This window comes from Hyla sarda, chromosome 1 (assembly GCF_029499605.1).
Source record: "Hyla sarda isolate aHylSar1 chromosome 1, aHylSar1.hap1, whole genome shotgun sequence".
Taxonomy (NCBI): Eukaryota; Metazoa; Chordata; class Amphibia; order Anura; family Hylidae; genus Hyla; species Hyla sarda.
In genome coordinates this window covers 365819818-365842681 of record NC_079189.1, presented here as the reverse complement: position 1 = coordinate 365842681, position 22864 = coordinate 365819818, and the positions used below count along the sequence as shown (strand labels likewise).

General features: G+C 40.7%; 1 protein-coding gene across 10 annotated transcripts in view; it reads left to right on the top strand.

Annotated features, from left to right (window-relative positions):
* TRPM3 (transient receptor potential cation channel subfamily M member 3) overlaps positions 1 to 22864 on the top strand; it is a 714607-nt gene that overhangs the window by 425780 nt on the left and 265963 nt on the right. For 8 of the 10 annotated variants that reach the window (XM_056523079.1, XM_056523077.1, XM_056523078.1 and 5 more), the window contains exons 2-5: positions 3327 to 3406; positions 5003 to 5207; positions 13670 to 13883; positions 22738 to 22862. In XM_056523079.1, the coding sequence (XP_056379054.1) occupies positions 3327 to 3406; positions 5003 to 5207; positions 13670 to 13883; positions 22738 to 22862 (624 nt within the window). Of the gene's footprint in view, positions 1 to 2867; positions 3204 to 3326; positions 3407 to 5002; positions 5208 to 13507; positions 13589 to 13669; positions 13884 to 22737; positions 22863 to 22864 lie in introns of those variants that run through there. The other 2 variants (XM_056523081.1, XM_056523085.1) reach the window with 2 other exon arrangements.

Below are 22864 nucleotides of genomic sequence, written 5' to 3'. Positions count from 1 at the left end.
ATAACAAGACATAATTCACTGTGACGCTGACAATTGAAGGTAACTACCACCGAATAAAAGCTTAATGTTAAAGGAAGTTCCTTCAACTGTCAGCTACTTATTGATAATGATATTTTACGTATTTGTGATACTGAATCTTAAATCTGAAGAACTGAAGAACTGCTGAAGAACTGTAAAAAATAGTTTTGTATGCATAGTCATGTTCACTTGCTTAAAAAAATAACAATTATTTGAAACTCCCAACATGAAATGATAATGGATATTTACAAATCACTATGGATACAGGTATACATAGAGTACTTTGTTATATATCAAGGCATAGTGTCCAAACCATTGTAAGCTCAAGCTTGCATCACTTTTATATATTGACACCATCCATCTCTGACAAATAATGGCAATCCTGAAAAGTCCAAGCTTTGTGCGAATGCCAGAAAATCCTTCTTTATACCTAAGTACACAAGCAACTATTACAAGCAAATATAGCACAGGTTTGGGATTGGCATAAGAATTATGTCCATAAACAGTAGTGGCTTAGCTTTCCAATTGCATGAAATGATACAACACACTGATATCCTAGGATGGCTTAGCCTAGCAATACCTATTATTTTAGGCCTCCTTTACATATATATGCGTCGTCAGTTTTTTTTCCCCCTGGCACTGCAGAAAATGCACCGGAGGGAAAGTGAAGCATGAACTGATCCCATTCATTTGAATGGGACAGTTTACAATCATCCAGCGTTTCAGTTTGGATGCCTGGACCGGCACTGACAGGGAAATGTATCTTGCTGCGTTCCCCCGTCTGGCAATCACAAACAATGAATGCCGGATGACGCACAACTGATGCCAACTGAGGCACTTCTGGCATCAGTTGTGGCAATTTTCACCCAGTTTTGTTGGAGCTGGATGCTGCATATATGTGACTCTAGCCTTACATGGAGTGGTAAGGCTGTAAGACAGAGCTATCTATATCTATTGCTTGGTTTTGACCTTTTCAGTGTTAAAAAATTTGATAACTTGTTTGGAAAGTAACAATTTTTTCTGTATTGTTCAGGTCTCCAGACTTTTCCCCACATTCTTTTTAAAAGGAAGTTTAGGAATTTTAATTTCCTTTGTAGTTGGATTTTTAGTAGGAGCACTTTTCCTACATCAGTACTTTAATCTATGCTTTTGACTTTGTTGTGAAATATGAGACACTCTATGATATTGGGTCAATCTACTATGTGGTCAGGTTCTTTCTTATGTTCTATTCATAAGAAAACAACATTAGTAAATATACTAGTGAAGATACACTGGCACCAGTGTCAGGCTAGGGAAAGGTATAGCTGTATGAGTGGTGTTTGGTACCTGTCCTTATGCATGAGCCTCGGCGGTGCAATGCATTCTTTACAGTCTTTCAATGAATCCGATAAACAGTAGAAGAAGGAAAATAACCCAGCGCTCACCACATACTCTTTATTCACCATCTTCTTTATTCGGAGACCTAGTGTGCGGGAGGATGTGGGTGGAGACAGACCGTTGTGTGCTCTCGGCACTTCGTCAGGCCATCTTCGATGGCCTGACGAAGTGCCGAGAGCACGCAACGGTCTGTCGCTGCCCACATCCCCCCGCACACTAGGTCTCCGCTCTCCTGCTGTACCTGTCTGCGCATTTTAAAGAACCGAATAAAGAAGACGGTGAATAAAGAGTATGTGGTGAGTGCTGCGTTATTTTCCTTCTTCTACTGTTTATAGGATTCAATATTAATAAGTACACATTGTTGATAAATAATGAATTACATGGAGAGAGTATTTTACTAGTATTACTATAAAGTATTAATTATGGTTTCCACTGAACTATAACTCCCACTGCAGCATGACACTAGTCAAGCATTTTTTCACTCAGAAAATTCCGATTTGCAGAAGTCATGCCTTGAAGCAGACTTGGATAACAACAAATGAACTGGAGATAATTCTCTCATGGGAAGAATTTAATCTTTTCGTTCCTTCAGGTCTACAATGCTTAGGGCAAAACAAAACCACAGTAGCAGGAAATAACACTTGTAAATGATTATTGTTAGCTTCCTTCTGTTCTCATAGAAAGCCAAAAGCTAGTGTATTCCTGTATCAAGCTAATGCCTCAAGAGTACTTGACCTGTTCTTGACTTATTTATGCAAATGTTCTCACAGAATTTATCTAGTCACATTGTTATCAACACGTTGTACTTCTTTATAATATTTCTTCAACAACGCAGAATAGCATTTCATAGTATAAAGTCATTTGGATGGATATATTCATGTTATGTTATGTCTAAAAATTTTCTTTTTAAAAGGTTATTTATTGAATGATCCAGTAGGTTATTCTAGAATAATCCAAATAATGCTGCCAGTGACACTAAGGCTGTTCACATATGACATTTTACCTCCTTTATTGCTTTATCCTATTCTTTTGTAAAAATTAATGTATTTTCCTGTCACTTTCACCAAAGAATAACTAAAAATCCGAACGCTAACATGTCCTAAGGGACAGAGAAAGGCAGCAGCATGTCGCAGAGTTATTTTGTGCTCTCCTACATATCAACAGCCATAGTTTTTATGTCAAAGTAACTGTATTTTATATGCCAATTTTGAAACATCAGCCTTAAAAAAATGTATTTATTTTAGAAATTAAAAAATACTGGAATTTTTTTTTTTTTTTGCCATGACTATTTTTTTGAAATGTTAATTTTACAAAATAAATTTTTAGTCCCAGTAGGCCACTTATAATTATTATTTTCATTATTACTATTATTTTTTTACTATGTTCTGCCATATATCTATATTGTATATCCCAGCATATTATGACTCTCAAGACTATTTCAGCATTTAGAAAAAATCAACTCAGTGGTAGCACAGCAGTCCAGAGTTTAGGAGTCCGGAGTCTGGCTCCAGTGAGGCTCAGCTCTTTCAGTGGACATGGTACTTACACTTCTCCTGTCAACCATAGCAAGCAGTGGGCTTGTAAGGAATACATCCATAGCAACCAATTTGTCTCAGGGAGTTAAAGGGGTTATCCAGGAATAGAAAAACAGAGCTAATTTCTTTCAAAAACAGCTCTATCCCCAGATTATGCGGGGTATTACTACTTGGCTCCATTCATTGCAATGGAGCTGAGCTGCAGAACCACACCTGACCTGGAGACAGATGGCGAGCGTTTTTGTTTTGTTTTTTAAAGAAAGTCAATGTATGGTAAGCTGCTTTCTGCCATTGATCAATACCTGTGCATTCAAGATGATTACTATATTTGTTTTCTTGTTTCAGAACGTTAGTTTATATTTTCTAACCTTCTCTGTTCATTGTTCATTTTCTTAGGCCCAGAAATCATGGATCGAACGAGCCTTTCACAAGAGAGAGTGTGTCCACATCATACCCAGCACCAAAGACCCCCATAGGTAAGGGTTGATCTAGACAAATATGGGCAGTGCAGTCACGCACACCAAAAACTGTTGTTTATTTAAGTACACCAATGGTCATTCATTAAATTATGTCTTTTTTTTTTTTAAGACAGGAATTTATGGGGCTTTTTACTCCAGTCATGGCGTTATGTCTTAGTTAATAAATAGGATACAGGTTTGTAAATAGCTTGGCATCAACATGCAAAATGGTATCCGTTGTTAGGAAGACCCATTAAGATGAATAATATGTTTGTAAAAAGAGAGGCTGGGTGTGTATGCACCCTGTAATTTCCACCCCTAGTAAAGGAAACCTGTCACCAGTTTTTTTCAACTGGTGCAGGCATCATCAGTCCAGGACACTGAATTACTCTGATACGCTCAGGCACATAAAACTGGTGATAAGTTCCCTTTAAGTAAATGACGAATCAGAGAATTGCATGATATAAATGTAGTCTTTTTGAGAATTCTAGATTAAATGATCTGTCTGCTCGACAAGCTCTGTTAATGCTCAATGCAGGGTATTAGATTGTAACTTTATACCCTTGGTCTATGAAATTCAGCATCATAGATTATAGACAGATGATCATTTGCCTAATTTTCCCATTCCTAACCAATTATTTATTTATGATATTTATTTTTGATAAATATTTCTTATTCCCTCAATCCTCTCCACATTTATGCAATTCTCAATGTGGATAACCACACTACCGCAAACTCCACACCTCACTTCTTGTATATATCAAATACGCTGAATAAAGAGAAGTGCTTATTATACCTAAACAACTACAGCATTATTACCATGGAAACTTATGGGCATCCTGCATGTTGTCAGGGTTCCTGTGCCCTGAAATACCCAATCAAGCTCTCACGTGCCAAAGTCATGATTTGACCATTGCATGTAAGGGGTTAAAATACTAGGATCAGATGTTTCTCCTCTCCTGGTAGTAAGAGTGGGAGAAGACTGTCCTGTGACATCAGGGCTCCAATGATCCCCGGCATGTGAGACTTGTACTAAATTCTAGCCCTGCCAAAGAAATAGAATAAGGACCCTTCTTACCCTTACTGATCTATGTTAAAAGGTTTATCAGTAGTCATTAAGAGGTTAATGAAACCCTAGGTAGCTGCCTCGTTTCTATTCTCTGGTAATGCATAACCTTTTTGGGTGCATTTGATGGTTAAACAAATCTTTGTATTTTTATACACTATACTTATTATATTTGCATTTCTAACAAGTGAGAACAAAGCAGGCTTTCAAATTTGTCCGTAGACTGTGGCTCCCAAGTCAAAAAATCTGAATACCTTCAGTAGAAGGTCAATTCTTTTATTTGGAGTCTCATGACTGTTTCCCCTTCATTGGGCTTGTGCAATAAAAAGTACAAACATTACGACAGAGTTTAAAGGTTACGTGGAGTTTAATCCCAGCAAACACAGATGAATATGAAATGTAATAGCTTGGCCAGTGTTCAGGTTTAGCTTACTGTAAAAAGCTTAACGCAGCACAAACGCTGTCCTGGAAGATTGTGTCGCCTGGTTCTGCAGTATAATGTGTTGCAATGCTAAAACAATTACCGTATTGTTCCCTTTACTCTGTAGGTGTTGTTGTGGGCGTCTCATAGGCCAGCACGTTGGGTTAACTCCAAGCATATCCATCATCCAAAATGAGAAGAATGAAGGAAGGCTGAATCGTAATGATGTTCAGTCAGAAAAGTGGTCGATCGGAAAACACACTCAGCTCAGCCCCACTGATGCCTTCGGGACAATTGAGTTCCAGGGAGGGGGGCACTCCAACAAGGCCATGGTACATATTTCTTATACTTTGTGTTATATTTTAAATTATCTGCAGTGGATATTTTCATACTGGGGGGAATAAATAAAAACTGATTTTGCCCATGGAAACCAATCACACAGCAGTTTTAATTTCTTATCAAGGTCCGGTAAAATGAAAGTTGAGCTGTGATTGGTTATCTTGGGTAAAACCGGAAAGTTTTATTTTTAAGGCCTTTATTTTTTTTCCCCACTGTGTGTTAAGATCCTGCCATACCATAGGCTGTTTTAAGAAATAGTTCGTCCCTAAGCAATATAGTATAAAAAAACTATTGCTAAATGGAAATCATCAACAAATAGGGTAGCTGTGTCTGACAGTTCAATTAATTCTTACTAACTTACTAACTTACTACAATACACATAAAGAAAAATATTTGCATATGACATTTGCATATGACCTCATTTTTTAGTTTCCATACCAATATTGCCAGCCACTATGCTATTTGTGTTGAAAAAGGGCATAGATACTTATGAAAGAAAAAGCAGACTAATAGAATTCCTGACAAAGAGTATGGAATCATTACACTTTAAAGGGGTACTCCACCCCTAGACATCTTATCCCCTATCCAAAGGATAGGGGATAAGATGTCTGATCGCGGGGCTCCCACCACTGGGGACCCCAGCAATATAGCATGCAGCACCCACCTGTATCTGCTTCCGGCAGTCACGCCCCCCTCCCATAGACTTGCATTGAGGGGGCAGGGCATGATGTCACACTGTGGGGGAAATGTGACGTCATGATCTTCCGTTCCCGTGGTCAGGAGCCAGAACCTCCAGCGCTGCCGGAAGCAGATACAGGTGGGTGCTGCATGCTATAATGCGGGGGTCCCCAGTGGCGGGATCCCCGCGATCAGACATCTTGTCCCCTATCCTTTGGATAGGGGATAAGATGTCTATGGGTGGAGTACCCCTTTAAGGATATTCACTCAATATGAAAATTGAGGATACAATAAAAGCTAATATTCTGGATAAGTGAAACTTACAGTCTGGTAAAATAATTTAAAAAAAAAACATTTTACAGCTCACCAAAAATTCAGTAGATCGCTCCACATATCATGGTGGTATATGGAGGACAAGCCACATCTAGTTTTCTAAATATTCCTAGGAGACACATGTTTTAAACCCACTGCATGGGTTTTTAGTCAGGGTTATGTTTCTTCCCATTCATGTTTAGGGTTATAAAATAATATCAGAGATTTTAATGGGAACCTGTCACCAGGTTTGACCCCAAATAACTGGCCGTAACATGTTATAGATGTGAAGACAACGTTTCCTACTATGTTTCCTACCTGCCCATCCGTGAAAGTACAAAAATGATCCTGCTCCATATGTAAATGGATGAACTAGTCATAAGGACATGTGGTTTCATGAACTAGTCAGTGTGCTCCGGCTGTAATCGTGCCTATTCATTCTCTAATCCCTGACAGCCCAGGTATGGACCAACATCCCACACTGCTCTCTCACACTAGCCCAGAAGCCATGCCATTCCTGGTCCTGCACAAGACAGAGCAGAGCAGTAGCAGTAATATCGTTCTATGTTAAGGCTGTAAGTCAAGGGCTAGATATTTATCTGCTATTCATATACATGAAAAACACCACAAAGAAATGTACAAAACTTTTGGCATGACAAAGTTTTGATCAGTGGGGGAGATCTAAATTTTCAGACCACTACCGATCTCTAGATATAACCACAATGTCCATCCACTTTAAGAAGACCGCCCCATAGACTTCTAATGGAACTGTCTCCTCAACAATCAGACGCTATCCAATCGAAACTTTTGACATGTTCCTGCTATATGTCAAAAATGTTGTATAATGAGAAAATAATTATCATTTCTAGAAGAATTACTGGAATTAATTTGTAGTGAAAAGGGAAAGTGCTTATAGACCTTACTGAACTGTGAGACTTAGGTGAGTGAAAAAAAAACATGGTCCCAACAAGAGTTGTCAATTAAAACAATACTACAGGTTATAAGACTCTTTCCAGAGTATGGCAAATGATATTGGTTGTTCCCAGCCAATTGCAAAATGGAAAGATTTTTAAAAGTAGGAACATCAAAAAGACATCAAAAGACTGAAGCAACAAAGTACTAATTAAGATTTTTTTTGTGATGCTTCAATAAAATGTTTCCTCCGCATCAATTTATTCTATAATTTTTTTTTACTTGATCTGAAAAAAAAAACTCCTCTGTCTTTAATTCCAGTAATTAGCTTTCTTTTTATTAGGCGTGTATCATGAAGCAAGAAGGTCCAGCTATTAAATATTGTTTTAGGTGATATCTGTAATCTGTTCATTTACTACAAAGTAAGAAAGCTGGGTGTACATTTCCTAAGCATGGGGATTCTATACTTTTTGCCAGGGGTTGAATTTTTGCCCATATTTGCATATGTATACAAATAAACTGCTATATTGTCATATTGGTAAATATAGACAAAAAAATAAAAAATTAATCTACATCTTTCTGTATTTTTTTATACAGAAAGATATAGATTTTTTTTTTTTTTTTTTTCAACGCATTGCTAGAAAGATGTGCAATGTTTAGACAGTATCACACAATAAAGTTTTTCTTCATGGAATAGAGTACCCAACTAGACTTGCACCACCCAGATACAATACTACAGTGTCCGGATCTGTGTAATACAATGTCTGTATTAAAAAGGATCTATGACCTCTCCTGACATGTCTCTTTTAGTGAATGCTTGTATTGCCCACAAAGTAACAATTCTGCAACATGGGAGAGTTTATGTAAAATGTGTAATTTGATCAGTTTTTATGTATACAAGTTTAAAATACCTATTTTACAGTAGTATAGGTGACATTTTTATTTCTACTTACTAATGTTTAAAGGACCTGAGCCCTAAAGAGCCCCCTCCTTGGCACACAGCTATTTGAGGGGGCAGCACCAAAGCTGAGCTGTCTGCCAGTAATACACACAGATACTTCCTTTCCCTTATTTGCCTGACCAATCACAGAACATCATGCTCTCTGTGATACTATGATATAGTTCTGGGGCATCATTTAATTTACACTAATAAAGATGGAATATGGACAAACAAGGGATCACTAGTGCTATGTGAGCAGAAATGGAAAAAATAAAAAAATCAGCAGCACAGAGAGAAAATGGTTATTTTAAAGGGGTATTCTGTGCAAAAACGTCTTATCCCCTATCGAAAGGATAGGGGATAAGATGTCTGATCGCGGGGGGCCCGCCGCTGGGACCCCCCATGATCTCCCTGCAGCAGCCCGCATTCTATGAGTAGCTGCGTCTGAAGTTTCGGAAACTGCCGGGCTTCCGAGATGGGGATGTGACATCAGGCCACGCCCCCTCCATTCATTTCTATGAAAGGGGGCGTAATGGCCGCAACGCCCCCTCTCATAGACATGAATGGAGGGGACGTGGCGTGATGTCACGTCCCCGTCTCGGCAGCCCAGAGGATTCCGAAACTTCATACACAGCTACGCATAGAATGCGGGCTGCTGCAGGGAGATCGTGGGGGGTCCCAGCGGTGGGTCCCCCGCGATCAGACATCTTCTCCCCAATCCTTTCGATAGGGGATAAGATGTTTTTGCCCGGAATACCCCTTTAAGCACTAATCTGCTTCTGCTGTGATAAAAGGGATGCCTTAATTTACCTTTCAAGGACAGTGCATATCCTATAGAAAATGGAGACAGGTTCCCAGATAGCTTGTGCACTGTGCAGACTTAGCACTAGCTAAGCCCTATCCCCACTACCTGTTTTCCATCTTATTGTCTCTGTTATTAGTGATGAAATTTCCAATAACAAGTAGTGGAGAGCAGATTCCACGGAAATGAAACATAGACTTTAGAGCTTTTTGATGGTGTTAGGTGTCATTTTTAGTAAATGAAGTGATTAAAAAAATGTTAGGAATCACATAAGCTATCAAATAAAATAGCTATTTACTGATACATTGTTTTATTAGGAAACTAGCTAAGTACTCGGCGTTGCCTGGTGTTTCCTTCCTAATACTTGTTGGGGAGAAAATATCATATCCCGACCTCATATCCCATGCTCACATCCCGACCTCATATCACATGCTCACATCCCGACCTCATATCCTGTCCTCATATGCCGTCCTCATATTCCAACCTTTTATCCCATCCTCAGGTTGGGCTGAGTTGTGATGAAGATATTGTAAGTCGAAAATAGAAGGGGCGTGGCAGTGTGGGAGTGGGTGTGATTTTCAGGCCAGACCGATGTACAAAAAGGGTAGAAAATAATAACTTTCATATATTTTTCTTTGACATATAAGTAACATACAGTCATGGCTGTAATGTTGGCACCCCTGAAATTTTTCATGAAAATGAAATATTTCTGACAGAAAAGGATTGCAGTAACACGTTTTGCTATACACATGTTTATTCCATTTGTGTGTATTGGAACTAAACCAAAAAAGGGAGGAAAAAAAAGCTAATTGAACATAATGTCACACCAAACTCCAAAAATGGGCTGGACAAAATTATTGGCACCCTTAACTTAATGTTTGGTTGCACACCCTTTGGAAAAAATAACTGAAATCAGTCGCTTCCTATAACCATCAATAAGCTTCTTACACCTCTCAGCCGGAATGTTGGACCACTCTTCCTTTGCAAACTGCTCCAGGTCTCTCTTATTGAAAGGGCACCTTTACCCAACAGCAATTTTAAGATCTCTCCACAGGTGTTCAATGGGATTTAGATCTGGACTCATTGCTGGCCACTTCAGAACTCTCCAGCGCTTTGTTCCCATCCATTTCTGGGTGTTTTTGACGTATATTTAGGGTCATTGTCCTGCTGGAAGACCCAAGATCTCGGACACAAGCCCAGCTTTCTGACACTGGGCTGTACAGTGCAACCCAAAATCCATTGGTAATCCTCAGATTTCATGATGCCTTGCACACATTCAAGGCACCCAGTGCCAGAGGCAGCAAAACAACCCCAAAATATCATTGAACCTCCACCATATTTCACTGTAGATAATGTGTTCTTTTCTTTTTGTTTTATGTAAACAGTAGAATGATGTGCTTTACCAAAAAGCTCTGTCTTGGTCTCATCTGTCCACAAGATGTTTTCCCAGAAGGATTTTGGCTTACTCAAGTTCATTTTGGCTTTTTTATATCTCTGTGTCAGCAGTGGGGTCCTCCTGGGTCTCCTTCCATAGAGTTTCATTTCATTTAAATGTTGACAGATAGTTTGCACTTACACTAATGCTCCCTGAGTCTGCAGGACAGCTTGAATATCTTTGGAACTTGTTTGGGGCTGCTTATACACCATCCGGGCTATCCAGCATTGACACCTTTCATCAATTTTTCTCTTCTGTCCATGCCCAGGGAGATTAACTACAGTGCCATGGGTTGCAAACTTCTTGATAATGTTGCGTACTGTGGACAAAGACAAATCTAGATCTCTGGAGATGGACTTGTAATCTTGAGATTGTTGATATTTTTCCACAATTTTGGTTCTCAATTCCGCAGACAGTTCTCTTCTCTTTCTGTTGTCCATGCTTAGTGTGGCACACACAGACACACAATGTAAAGACTAAGTGAACTTCTCTTCTTTTTATCTGCTTTCAGGTGTGATTTTTTATATTGCCTACACCTGTTTCTTGCCCCAGGTGAGTTTAAAGGAGCATAACATGCTTGAAACAATCTTATTTTTCCACAATTTTGAAAGGGTGCCAATAATTTTGTCCAGATCATTTTGTTTGGTGTCACATTATGTCCAATTTGCTTTTTTTTCTTCGTTTTTTGGTTTAGTTCCAATACACACAAAGGGAATAAACATGTGTATAGCAAAACATGTGTTACTGCAATCCTTTTCATTTCAGGGGTGCCAACATTTATGACCAAGTATTATCAAAATATCTCCAGCCATATGAAAGTTATGCTGGAACACACATTTCCCATAGATTTGCATGGGACTTTAACCCCTTAAGGACGCAGACCATTTGGGCCTTAAGGACGCAGAAAATTTTATTTTTCCGTTTTCATATTTTTCTCCTCGCCTTCAAAAAATCATAACTCCTTTATATTTTCATCCGCAGACTAGTATGAGGGCTTGTTTTTTGCGCGACCAGTTGTCCGTTGTAATTCCATCACTCACTTTACCATAAAATGTATGGCGCAACCAAAAAAATACTATTTGTATGGGGAAATTAAAAAGAAAACCACAATTTTGTTAATTTTGAGAATTTCTTTTTCACGTCGTACAATTTATGGTAAAAGTGAAATGTGTTCTTTATTCTTTGGGTCAATACGATTAAAATGATTACCGTGATAACATACTTTTCTATTACTGTTGTGCTTAAAAAAAATCACAAACTTTTTAACCAAATTAGTACGCTTAAGATCCCCCTATTTTGAAGACCTATAACTTTTTCATTTTTCCGTAAAAGTGGTGATATGAGGGCTAATTTTTTGTACTTTTTATTTATACCATATTTGCTTATATAAAACTTTCAATACATTTTTTATAAAAAATTTTTGAAATAAAATGTTTTTTTTAAAAAGCAGCTATTTTGGACTTTTTTTTTTACATTCACGCCGTTCACCGTACGTTATCATTAACATTTTATTTTAATAGTTCAGATATATACGCACGCAGCGATACCAAATATGTATATAAAATATTTTTTTTAACACTTTTTGGGGGTGAAATAGGGAAAATGGGGCAATTTACGTTTTTATTGAGGGAGGGGAGTTTTCACATTGTTTTTACTTTATTTATTTACTTTTTTACTTTTATTTTTACACTTTAATAGTCCCCATAGGGGACTATTTAAAGCAATCACTCGATTGCTAATCCTGTTCAGTGCTATGTATAGGACACAGCACTGATCAGCATTATCGGTAATCTTCTGCTCTGGTCTGCAGGAAGGCAGATCAGAGCAGAAGACTCCCGGAAGACAGCGGAGACAGGTGAGGGGACCTCCGGCTGCCGTGCTGAATGATCGGATCACCGCGGCAGCGCTGCGGGCGATCCGTTGATCCAATTAAGTGACCGCGATGCTGCAGATGCCGTGATCGGTATTGATCACGGCATCTGAGGGGTTTAAGGCGGACATCCGTGTGATCGTGGATGTCCGCCATTACCGGCGGGTCCCTGGCTGCAATCAACAGCCGGGACCTGCCGCGGATGATCCGGGCATCGCTCCGGTGCTCGCGCGGTTATGCTTAGGACATAAATGTACGTCCTGGTGTGTTAAGTACCACACCACCAGGAGGTACATTTACGTCCTTCGTCGTTAAGGGGTTAAACAAAATCCTTGACCCTCGCCAACTGGAGTAGGTTAAAGGAGTTATCCAGGAAAAAACTTTTTTTTATATATCAACTGGTTCCAGAAGGTTAAACATATTTGTAAATTACTTCTATTAAAAATTCTTAATCCTTTCAGTACTTATGAGCTGCTGAAGTTGAGTTGTTCTTTTCTGTCTAAGTGCTCTCTGATGACACGTGTCTCGGAAACCGCCCAGTTTAGAAGCAAATCCCCATAGCAAACCTCTTCTACTCTGTGCAGTTCCCGAGACAAGCAGAGATGTCAGCAGAGAGCACTGTTGCCAGACAGAAAACAACAACTCAACTTCAGCAGCTGATAAATATTGAAAGGATTAAGATTTTTTAATAGAAGTAATTTACAAATCTGTTTAACTTTCTGGAGCCAGTTGATATAAAAAATAAAAAAAAAGAATGTTTTTTCCTGGAATATCCCATTAATGGTTAAAAAGAAAGTATTTTCCTGGAATACCCCTTTAATGGTTAAATTAGCTATCCTAGTTGACAAATAAGTAACATGTGACCAAGTATTATTGCAATATCTCCAGCTGTTTAGAAGTTATGCAGTAACATTTATTACCCCTAGACTTGAATGGGACTTTAAAAAAAAAAAAAAAAAAAAAAAAAAAAACGACCCTGGCAAATGGGGGTGGGTAAGGGTTAATTTACCTATCCTTTATTTGTAGTTGACATATTAGTAACGTGTGTACCAAGTTTCATGTTCATATGATGCTGATGATGGAACATACATACATACACACATATATACATACATACGGTACACACATACACACATATACACACATACATACATACACACATATACACACATACATACACACACACATACACACATACATACATACGGTACACACATATATACATACAAACACATATACACACAATGGCCCAGATTTATCAAACTGTGGAAAAATGTAGTTATTTTCAGCCAATCACAGCTCAGCTAGCGAGCTCTGGTAAAGTGAAAGCTGAGCTGTGATTGGTTGCTGTGGGAAAATCCCTCCACTTTCTCTCTCACACAGTATGATAAATCTGGGTCCTGTAGTTTGTGAAGTATAGTAGCAGTAAAGGACATAGATATAACAGGATTATTTCTTATGTTTCAGTATGTTTGCATCTTGTTACATCTTTCTGTCTTTTTGCAGTATGTACGAGTCTCCTTTGACACTAAGCCTGACTTACTTCTGCACCTTATGACAAAGGAGTGGCAACTAGAACTGCCAAAGCTTCTCATATCAGTCCATGGAGGTCTCCAAAATTTTGAGCTTCAGCCAAAACTGAAACAAGTCTTCGGGAAAGGCCTTATTAAAGCTGCCATGACAACAGGAGCGTGGATATTCACTGGAGGAGTCAACACTGGTAAAATACGATAAGATAATAATAAAAAGAGAGCGAGAGAGAGATAAATAATGTAAGATATGAGACAGATAGAGGAATAGATAGATAGATATGAGATAGATAGATAGATAGATAGATAGGAGATAGATATGAGTTAGATAGATAGATATGAGATAGATATGAGATAGATAGATAGATAGATAGATAGATATGGGATAGATAGATAGATATGAGACAGATAGATACATGTGGGATACATAAATAAAGGAATAGATAAATAGATAGATATGAGATAGGTAGATAGATAGATAGATAGATGCATAGATAAATAGATAGCTAGATATGAGATAGATAGATAGATAGATAGATAGATATGGGAGGGATAGATAGATAGATAGATAGATATGGGATACATAGATAGAGGAATAGATAGATATGAGATAGATAGATAGATAGATAGATAGACAGATAGATAGATAGATATGGGATAAATAGATAGATATGGGATACATAGATAGATATGGGATAGATAGATAGATATGGGATAGATAGATAGATAGATAGATAGATAGATATGGGATAAATAGATAGATATGGGATAGATAGATAGATATGAGATAGATAGATAGATAGATATGGGATAAATAGATAGATATGGGATAGATAGATAGATAGATAGATAGATAGATATGAGATAGATAGATGGCTATGAGAGAGATAGATATGAGATAGATAGATAGATAGATAGATAGATATGGGATAGATAGATAGATAAGTGATAGATAGATAGATAGATAGATATGTGATAGATAGATAGATAGATAGATAGATAGATAGATAGATAGATATGGGATGGATAGAAAGATAGATAGATAGATATGAGATAGATAGATAGATAGATAGATATGAGATAGATAGATAGATATGGGATAGATAGATAGATAGATAGATATGTGATAGATAGATATGGGGTAGATAGATTGATAGATAGTAGATAGATAGATAGATATGTGATAGATAGATATGGGATAGATAGATAGATAGATAGATAGATAGATATGTGATAGATAGATATGGGATAGATAGATTGATAGATAGTAGATAGATAGATATGTGATAGATATGGGATAGATAGATAGATAGATAGATAGCATTTACATTTTGGAACAGATAGTACTATTAGCAAAACCAGCAATCTCTAAAACCAAGCAATAGTTACAGATTGTCCTTTTTTAGGCTTTTTCCAACATCTCTTGTAGATCCTATTACCATTATATATATTTCTGAAGAGTCTGTAAAATATTGAATGCATCTGTTTTTCCTATGACGCTGGAGGAACTTTAACAGATTCTGGTAGTTGTTGTAATTTTCTTTATTTTATAGTTCATAGTAAATGCTGCTAATGCATTCATATTTGTGTTCTGGGCTGTAGACAGATATCACTTATAGGGGATAAATGTCTCTGGGGTCCAGCTTCTCAGATCCCACACAATCTCCACAATGTCTATTGAGGAGCCACGGATACCTAAGCACTGTACTCGGGTATCTCTGGCGCTCTCACAGACAATGTAAGGAAAATTGAGGAGATCGAGCAAGGTACATTCTGCTGGAAAATTCTGAAGTCTAAACCCAATCTCAAATTGGCACTGTCAAATTCAAAAACTTTTTATATGTTATACATATTGGCAAAACATTAACCTAATATACTTAAGAAAAAATATATTGGTAATCTCCTTTTCAGAAACATCATGGCTTATAAAATCATGGCTTTGTCCAGCTGAAGCACAGGCATGGACAAAGTCCAGTAAATGAGTGTGGGCTAGCACTCCTCTGTGCTCTCCCCTGTCTGATAACACTCTTCTGTGCTCTCTCCAGTCTGATAGCACTCCTCTGTGCTCTCTCCTGTCTAACAGCACTCCTCTGTACTCTCTCCTGTCTGAGAGTACTCCTCTGTGCTCTCTCTTGTCTGATAGTACTCCTCTGTACTCTCTCATGTCTGATAGGACTCCTCTGTGCTCTCTCCTGTCTGATAGTACTCGTCTGTGATCTCTCCTGTCTGATAGTACTCCTCTGTGCTCTCCCCTGTCTGATAACACTCTTCTGTGCACTCTCCAGTCTGATAGCACTCCTCTGTGCTCTCTCCTGTCTGATAGGACTCCTATGTGCTCTCTCCTGTCTGATAGTACTCCTCTGTGCTTTCTGCTGTCTGATAAGACTCCTCTGTGCTCTCTCCTGTCTGATAGGACTCCTCTGTGCTCTCTACTGTCTGATAGTACTCCTCTGTGCTCTCTACTGTCTGATAGTACTCCTCTTTGCTCACTCCTCTCTGATAGTACTCCTCTGTGCTCTCTACTGTCTGATAGCACCGCTTTGTGCCCTCTCCTGTCTGAAAGTACTCATCTGTGCTCTCTCCTATCTGATAGTACTTCTCTGTGCTCTCTCCTGTCTGATAGTACTCCTCTGTGCTCTCTCCTGTCTGATAGTACTCCTCTGTCCTCTCTCCTGTCTGATAGTACTCCTCTGAGCTCTCTCCTGTCTGATAGTACTCCTCTGATAGTACTCCTCTGTGCTCGCTCCTGTCTGATAGTATTCCTCTGTGCTCTCTACTGTCTGATAGCCCTCCTCTGTGCTCTCTCCTGTCTGATAGTACTCCTCTGAGCTCTCTCCTGTCTGATAGTACTCCTCTGATAGTACTCCTCTGTGCTCGCTCCTGTCTGATAGTACTCCTCTGTGCTCTCTCCTGTCTGATAGTACTCCTCTGTGGTCTCTCCTGTCTGGTAGGACTCCTCTGTGCTCTCTCTTGTCTGATTGTATTCTTCTGTGCTCTCTCCTGTCTGATAGTACTCCTCTGTGCTCTCTCCTGTCTGACAGTACTCCTCTGTGCTCTCTCCTGTCTGATAGTACTCCTCTGATAGTACTCCTCTGTGCTCGCTCCTGTCTGATAGTACTCCTCTGTGCTCTCTCCTGTCTGATAGTACTCCTCTGAGCTCTCTCCTGTCTGATAGTACTCCTCTGATAGTACTCCTCTGTGCTCGCTCCTGTCTGATAGTACTCCTCTGTGCTCTCTACTGTCTGATAGCACTCCTCTGTGCTCTCTCCTGTCTGATAGTACTCCTCTGATAGCAGGGGCGTACCTAGAGCATTTGGCACCCCCCCACACACACACGCACCCCCCCTTAATTACACCCCCTCCCTCCCCTCCCCCCAGGAGCGGACTGACAACACTCGGGGCCCCCAGACCAAAAAAAAACAAGGGCCCCTGCTAGGCTCTGCAGCTCGTCAATCTTCTGCCACGCTCCTATTCCACCCAAATCCCACACACAATAAACATTTTAACGTAGGTAAATTTCCATGACCAATAATACTGGTATACAAGGAGTAAATATATACCACCACACAATAACTGGATAATACCGCCATACTGTATAAAACCACTATATACAGACCAGTATACTATAAAGGATCTGTATACAATATAAGTGATTATATACAGGACCATATGGCGGTAGATATCAGCTGTACACAGGATGTATATACCATATAAGTGATTACAGTTACATTTTGGGACTCACAATTACATCTTTTCTGATCAGCGGCATCCTCTTTCCTTTTCTTCTCCGTCCGGATAAGACCTCCATGTGGATCTCTTAACTAGTGTTGCTCGCGAATATTCGCAATTCAAATTTTATTCGCGAATATCGCATATTCGCGAATTCGTGAATATTCGCGAATATAGCACTATATATTCGTAATTACGAATATTCTTTTTTTTAAAATATTTTTTCACAGTGCACATCACAGTGATCATCCCTCTCTGCTTCCAGCTTGTGTGGTGTAAAGAAGGCTCTAATACTACTGTGTGATACTGGTGTGCGAATTTTCGCATATGCAAAAATTTGCATATGCGAATTTTCGTATTTGCGAATTTTCGCTTATGCTAATTTTTGTATATGCTAATTTCCGCATATGTAAATTTCCGCATACGCGAATTTTCGCATATGCGAAAATAAAACGAGACTATTACGAATATGCGAATATTCGCGAATATATGACGACTATTCGTCCATATATTCGCGAATATTCGCGAATTCGAATATGGCCTATGCCGCTCAACACTACTCTTAACATCTGCAGGAAAAACATGTCAGACTCTGCATATTTTCAGTGCCCTCCTCTACACAATCTTCCCATCTATAGGCCCACAAACTGTAATAATGCCCTCCTTGGTGTCCTGCACAGTAAAAGGGCAGGTAGGTAGGTAGCCAGGTAACCCCCTCTTTCCCATAGGTATATTCAGAGTTACACCCCCCCCTCTTTCCCATAGGTATATGCAGAGTTACACCCCCCTCTTTCCCATAGGTATATGCAGAGCTACACCCCCCTCCCCCTCTTTCCCATAGGTATATTTAGGGCTGGGCGGTATACCGGTTCATACCGAATACCACATTTTTGGGGCTGCACGATATGGATTTTCCCCCATACCGCAATACCGGTTGGGCCCCTCCACCTCGGGAATGTATTATCAGCCTAGCACAGCGCTGTCCCCACATCGGGGAACTAATCCTATGTTACCCGCCAGCACTGTTCTGCTCCCCCCAATTAATGATCAGCCCAGCGGGGTACTACTCACATATGTCAAGCACTGCCCTCCTCCTTCTTGTTTGGGGCCGCCAGGCAGTGATACTCTATACTGTACGCCAGTGGTCTCCAACCTGCAGACCTCCAGATGTTGCAAAACTACAACTCCCAGCATTCCCGGACAGCCGGCGATGGAACTCTCTGTACGCCAGTGGTCTCCAACCTGCGGACCTCCAGTTGTTGCAAAACTACAACTCCCAGCATGCCCGGACAGCCAACGGCTGTCCGGGCATGCTGGGAGTTGTAGTTTTGCAACAGCTGGAGGTCCGCAGGTTTGAGACCACTGCTGTACGCTGTATACCTATGCCCGGACTGCAAAAGATACAGAAAATAAACTTAACTCACCCACGTCGGCCACACGCTGGGGACGGGAACGCCGGACAGCCGTCAGCCTATCACCGGCCAGAGCGATGCCCCGCCCTGGCCAGTGATAGCCTGAGCCCACTGTCATGTAAGAAGCCGGCTTCTTACATGACAGTGGGCTCCGCCTATCACTGGCAGGGTCGGGGCATCGCTCTGGCCGGTGATAGGCTGACGGCTGTCCGGCGTTCCCGTCCCCAGCGTGCGGCCGACGTGGGTGAGTTAAGTTTATTTTCTGTATCTTTTGCAGCCCGGGCATAGGTATACAGCGTACAGCAGTGGTCTCAAACCTGCGGACCTCCAGCTGTTGCAAAACTACAACTCCCAGCATGCCTGGACAGCCATGCTGGGAGTTGTAGTTTTGCAACAACTGGAGGTCCGCAGGTTGGAGACCACTGGCGTACAGTGAGTTCCATCGCCGGAGGCCCCCAACAAAGAGGAGGAGGGCAGTGCTTGACATATGTGAGTAGTACCCCGCTGGGCTGATCATTAATTGGGGGGAGCAGAATAGCGCTGGCGGGTCACATGATTTTTTTTGGGGGGAATACCGTTATATACCGTGGAACTGCCGTAAGTTAAAAAAAATACCGTGATACACATATATGGTCATACCGCCCAGCCCTAAGTATATGCAGAGCACCCCCCCTCCCTATAGGTAAATGCAGAGCACCCCCCCTCCCCCCTTCCCTATAGGTATATGCAGAGCACCCCCCTTCCCTATAGGTAAATGCAGAGCACCCCCCGTCCCCCGTCCCTCTAGGTAAATGGAGAGCACCCCCTCTCCCCCCCTTCCCTTTACGTAAATGCAGAGCACCCCCCCTCCCTATAGGTAAATGCAGAGCACCCCCCTCCCTCTCCCCCCCTTCCCTATAGGTAAATGCAGAGCACCCCCCCTCTCCCCCCCTTCCCTATAGGTAAATACAGAGCCCCCCCTCTCCCCCCTTCCCTATAGGTAAATGCAGAGCACCCCCCTCTCCCCCTTTCCTATAGGTAAATGTAGAGCACCCCCCCTCTCCCCCCCTTCCCTATAGGTAAATGCAGAGCACCCCCCCCCCCTTCCCTATAGGTAAATGCAGAGCACCCCCCCCCCCTTCCCTGTAGGTATATGCAAAGAAAAAAAAAAAGGATGCTCACCTGACGTCCCACGCAGCGATCTCCTCAGCTGCAGGGCCCGCATCTTCTCCCCTCCACAGTACAGGCGCCGATGAGTGACGTCACCGGCACCTGTACTGCGTGCTGCGTGGGGGCGGAGGTCACGTCTCCTCTGTGTAGCTGCAGATGCGGCTCACACAGAGGGGACGCCTTCTCCTGTATGTGCGTGTATCGTGCATACAGGAGAATGTAGCGCTGTCAGCTGGGGATCTGGGACGAGTGTCCCGGACCTCAGCAGCGGCGGCGGCGGGTCAGTCCGCCCCTGGCACCCCCCTTGAGAGTGGCACCCGGGGCGGGCCGCCCCCCCCCCGCCCCCCCCTTGGTACGCCACTGTCTGATAGTATTCCTCTGTGCTCGCTCCTGTCTGATAGTACTCCTCTGTGCTCTCTCCTGTCTGATAGTACTCCTCTGTGGTCTCTCCTTTCTGGTAGGACTCCTCTGTGCTCTCTCCTGTCTGATTGTATTCTTCTGTGCTCTCTCCTGTCTGATAGTACTCCTCTGTGCTCTCTCCTGTCTGATAGTACTTCTCTGTGGTCTCTCCTGTCTGGTAGGACTCATCTGTGCTCTCTCCTGTCTGATAGTATTCTTCTGTGCTCTCTCCTGTCTGATAGTACTCCTCTGTGCTCTCTCCTGTCTGATAGTACTCCTCTGTGCTCTCTCCTGTCTGATAGTACTCTTCTGTGCTCTCTCCTGTCTGATAATACTCCTCTGATAGTACTCCTCTGTGCTCTCTCCTGTCTGATAATACTCCTCTGATAGTACTCCTTTGTGCTCACTCCTGTCTGATAGTACTCCTCTGTGCTCTCTCCTGTCTGATAGGACTCCTCTGTGCTCTCTCCTGTTTGATAGGACTCCTCTGTGCTCTCTCCTGTCTGACAGGACTCCTCTGTCCTCTCTTGTGTCTGATAGTACTCCTCTGTGCTCTTTCCTGTCTGATAGTACTCCTCTGTGCTCTCTCCTGTCTGATAGTACTCCTCTGTGCACTCTCCTGTCTGATAGTACTCCTTTGTGCTCTCTCTTGTCTGATAGGACTCCTCTGTGCTCTCTCCTGTCTGATAGGCTCCTCTGTGCTCTCTCCTGTCTGTTAGTACTCCTCTGTGTTCTTTCCTGTCTGATAGGACTCATCTGTGCTTTCTCCTGTCCTATCAGTACTAGCCCACCCTCACTTACCCCTTACTGGACTTTGTCCATGTCCCATGTCTGTGCTTCAGCCTCGACAAAGCCATGATTTTATAAGCCATAATTTCTATAAAAAGGAAATAAAATTTTCTTATGAAGAATATTTGAAAGGTTAATGTTTTGCCAAGTTTTTGCATCTGACAGTGCCCATTTAAGGTTCTTGTTATGTAATATTACATATTATAATAAGATAAAGAAAACAGTATGTGAAACAAATTCCCTACTATAGTGGGCATCTAGATAGACCTAAATATGTTGATCACAGTGCTACATCTTTACTATACAGTCAGAGGTCAAGGTATAAATAACAAAAATAATACTAACCATAATTCTATATGACTTTACTTTTTATTGGACCTCACAGCTCAGTAATCCTGTGTGAGATATTTCAAAACATTTTCTTTTGCTAAAATTCAACATGCATTGTCAAATTCATAATGTCTCAGTTGAGATCTACAAGAGCTATTTTCTCCTCGTACTAACTCAGAAGCGTAAATATACAACAGAGCAGAAGACACAGACATTGTCAAGGGAGTCGTAGTCTGCACTGTCATTCCTAATAGCAAAATAAACTTTTTGCTCAGGGATATTTTTCAACTTGGCGGAGATTTCCAAAACATGTTTTTATTCATTTTTTTTTGCAATTTAACATTCGCATGGTGCCCTTCTGGGTACAAAAATAGTACAACATAAATAATATTATTTAGTGTGAAAAAAATACCAATATATTACATTCAGGTTTTTTATTTAATTAAAGTTCCACCTAATATCCAGCAGAGAATTAATAGTACCATTTAAAAGTAAAATAATACCTTCATACAGCATCCTAAAATACCAATATACAGTGCCCAAATAATGCTACTATAAAAAGCTAATTTCATAGCATTATAAAGTGCCACAGAACAGAAACCTAATATAAACAAATCTACTGTCTAAGCACACATAACTGCTGCATACAAATATATATAATCAATGCATATATATATATATATATATATATATATATATATATACATATATCTCAATGCATATACATAGTCAATGCATACATGAGAACAATATTTACACATTTACAGTATGATGATATATATATATATATATATATATATATATATATATATATATATATGGCCCCACCATGTATCCTTTATCTGGCTGCAGGGACCCCAGCGATCGATCTCAAGGACGAGGGACCGTTGATCCCCATATGAATAAAATAGCAGCCCCTTCTAGGAACAGAGATTATGTTTTAATCTTGGGACAAACCCCCTCCTGAAGACTTGCATTGTGATACTCCGGACCCTAGTTCACTCCATGCACCAGATAACAGGATGACAGCAGATGGCAGCAGCTGCAGGAGAAATCACAGGGGTTCCCAGTGGCGGGACCCCCTGCGATCAGACATCTTATCCCCTATCCTTGGGACAGGGGATACGATGTCTAGAGGCGGAGTACCCATTTAAGGTACATTTCAAATGAACATGTATAACATGTTTCTCATAGATTTTAGAATTTACTATGTTTTATGTTATCTATGACTTTGTAGGTGTCATTCGCCATGTAGGTGATGCTTTGAAAGACCATGCATCCAAGTCAAGAGGCAAGATCTGCACAATTGGTATTGCCCCTTGGGGAATAGTAGAAAACCAAGAGGATCTCATTGGCAAAGATGT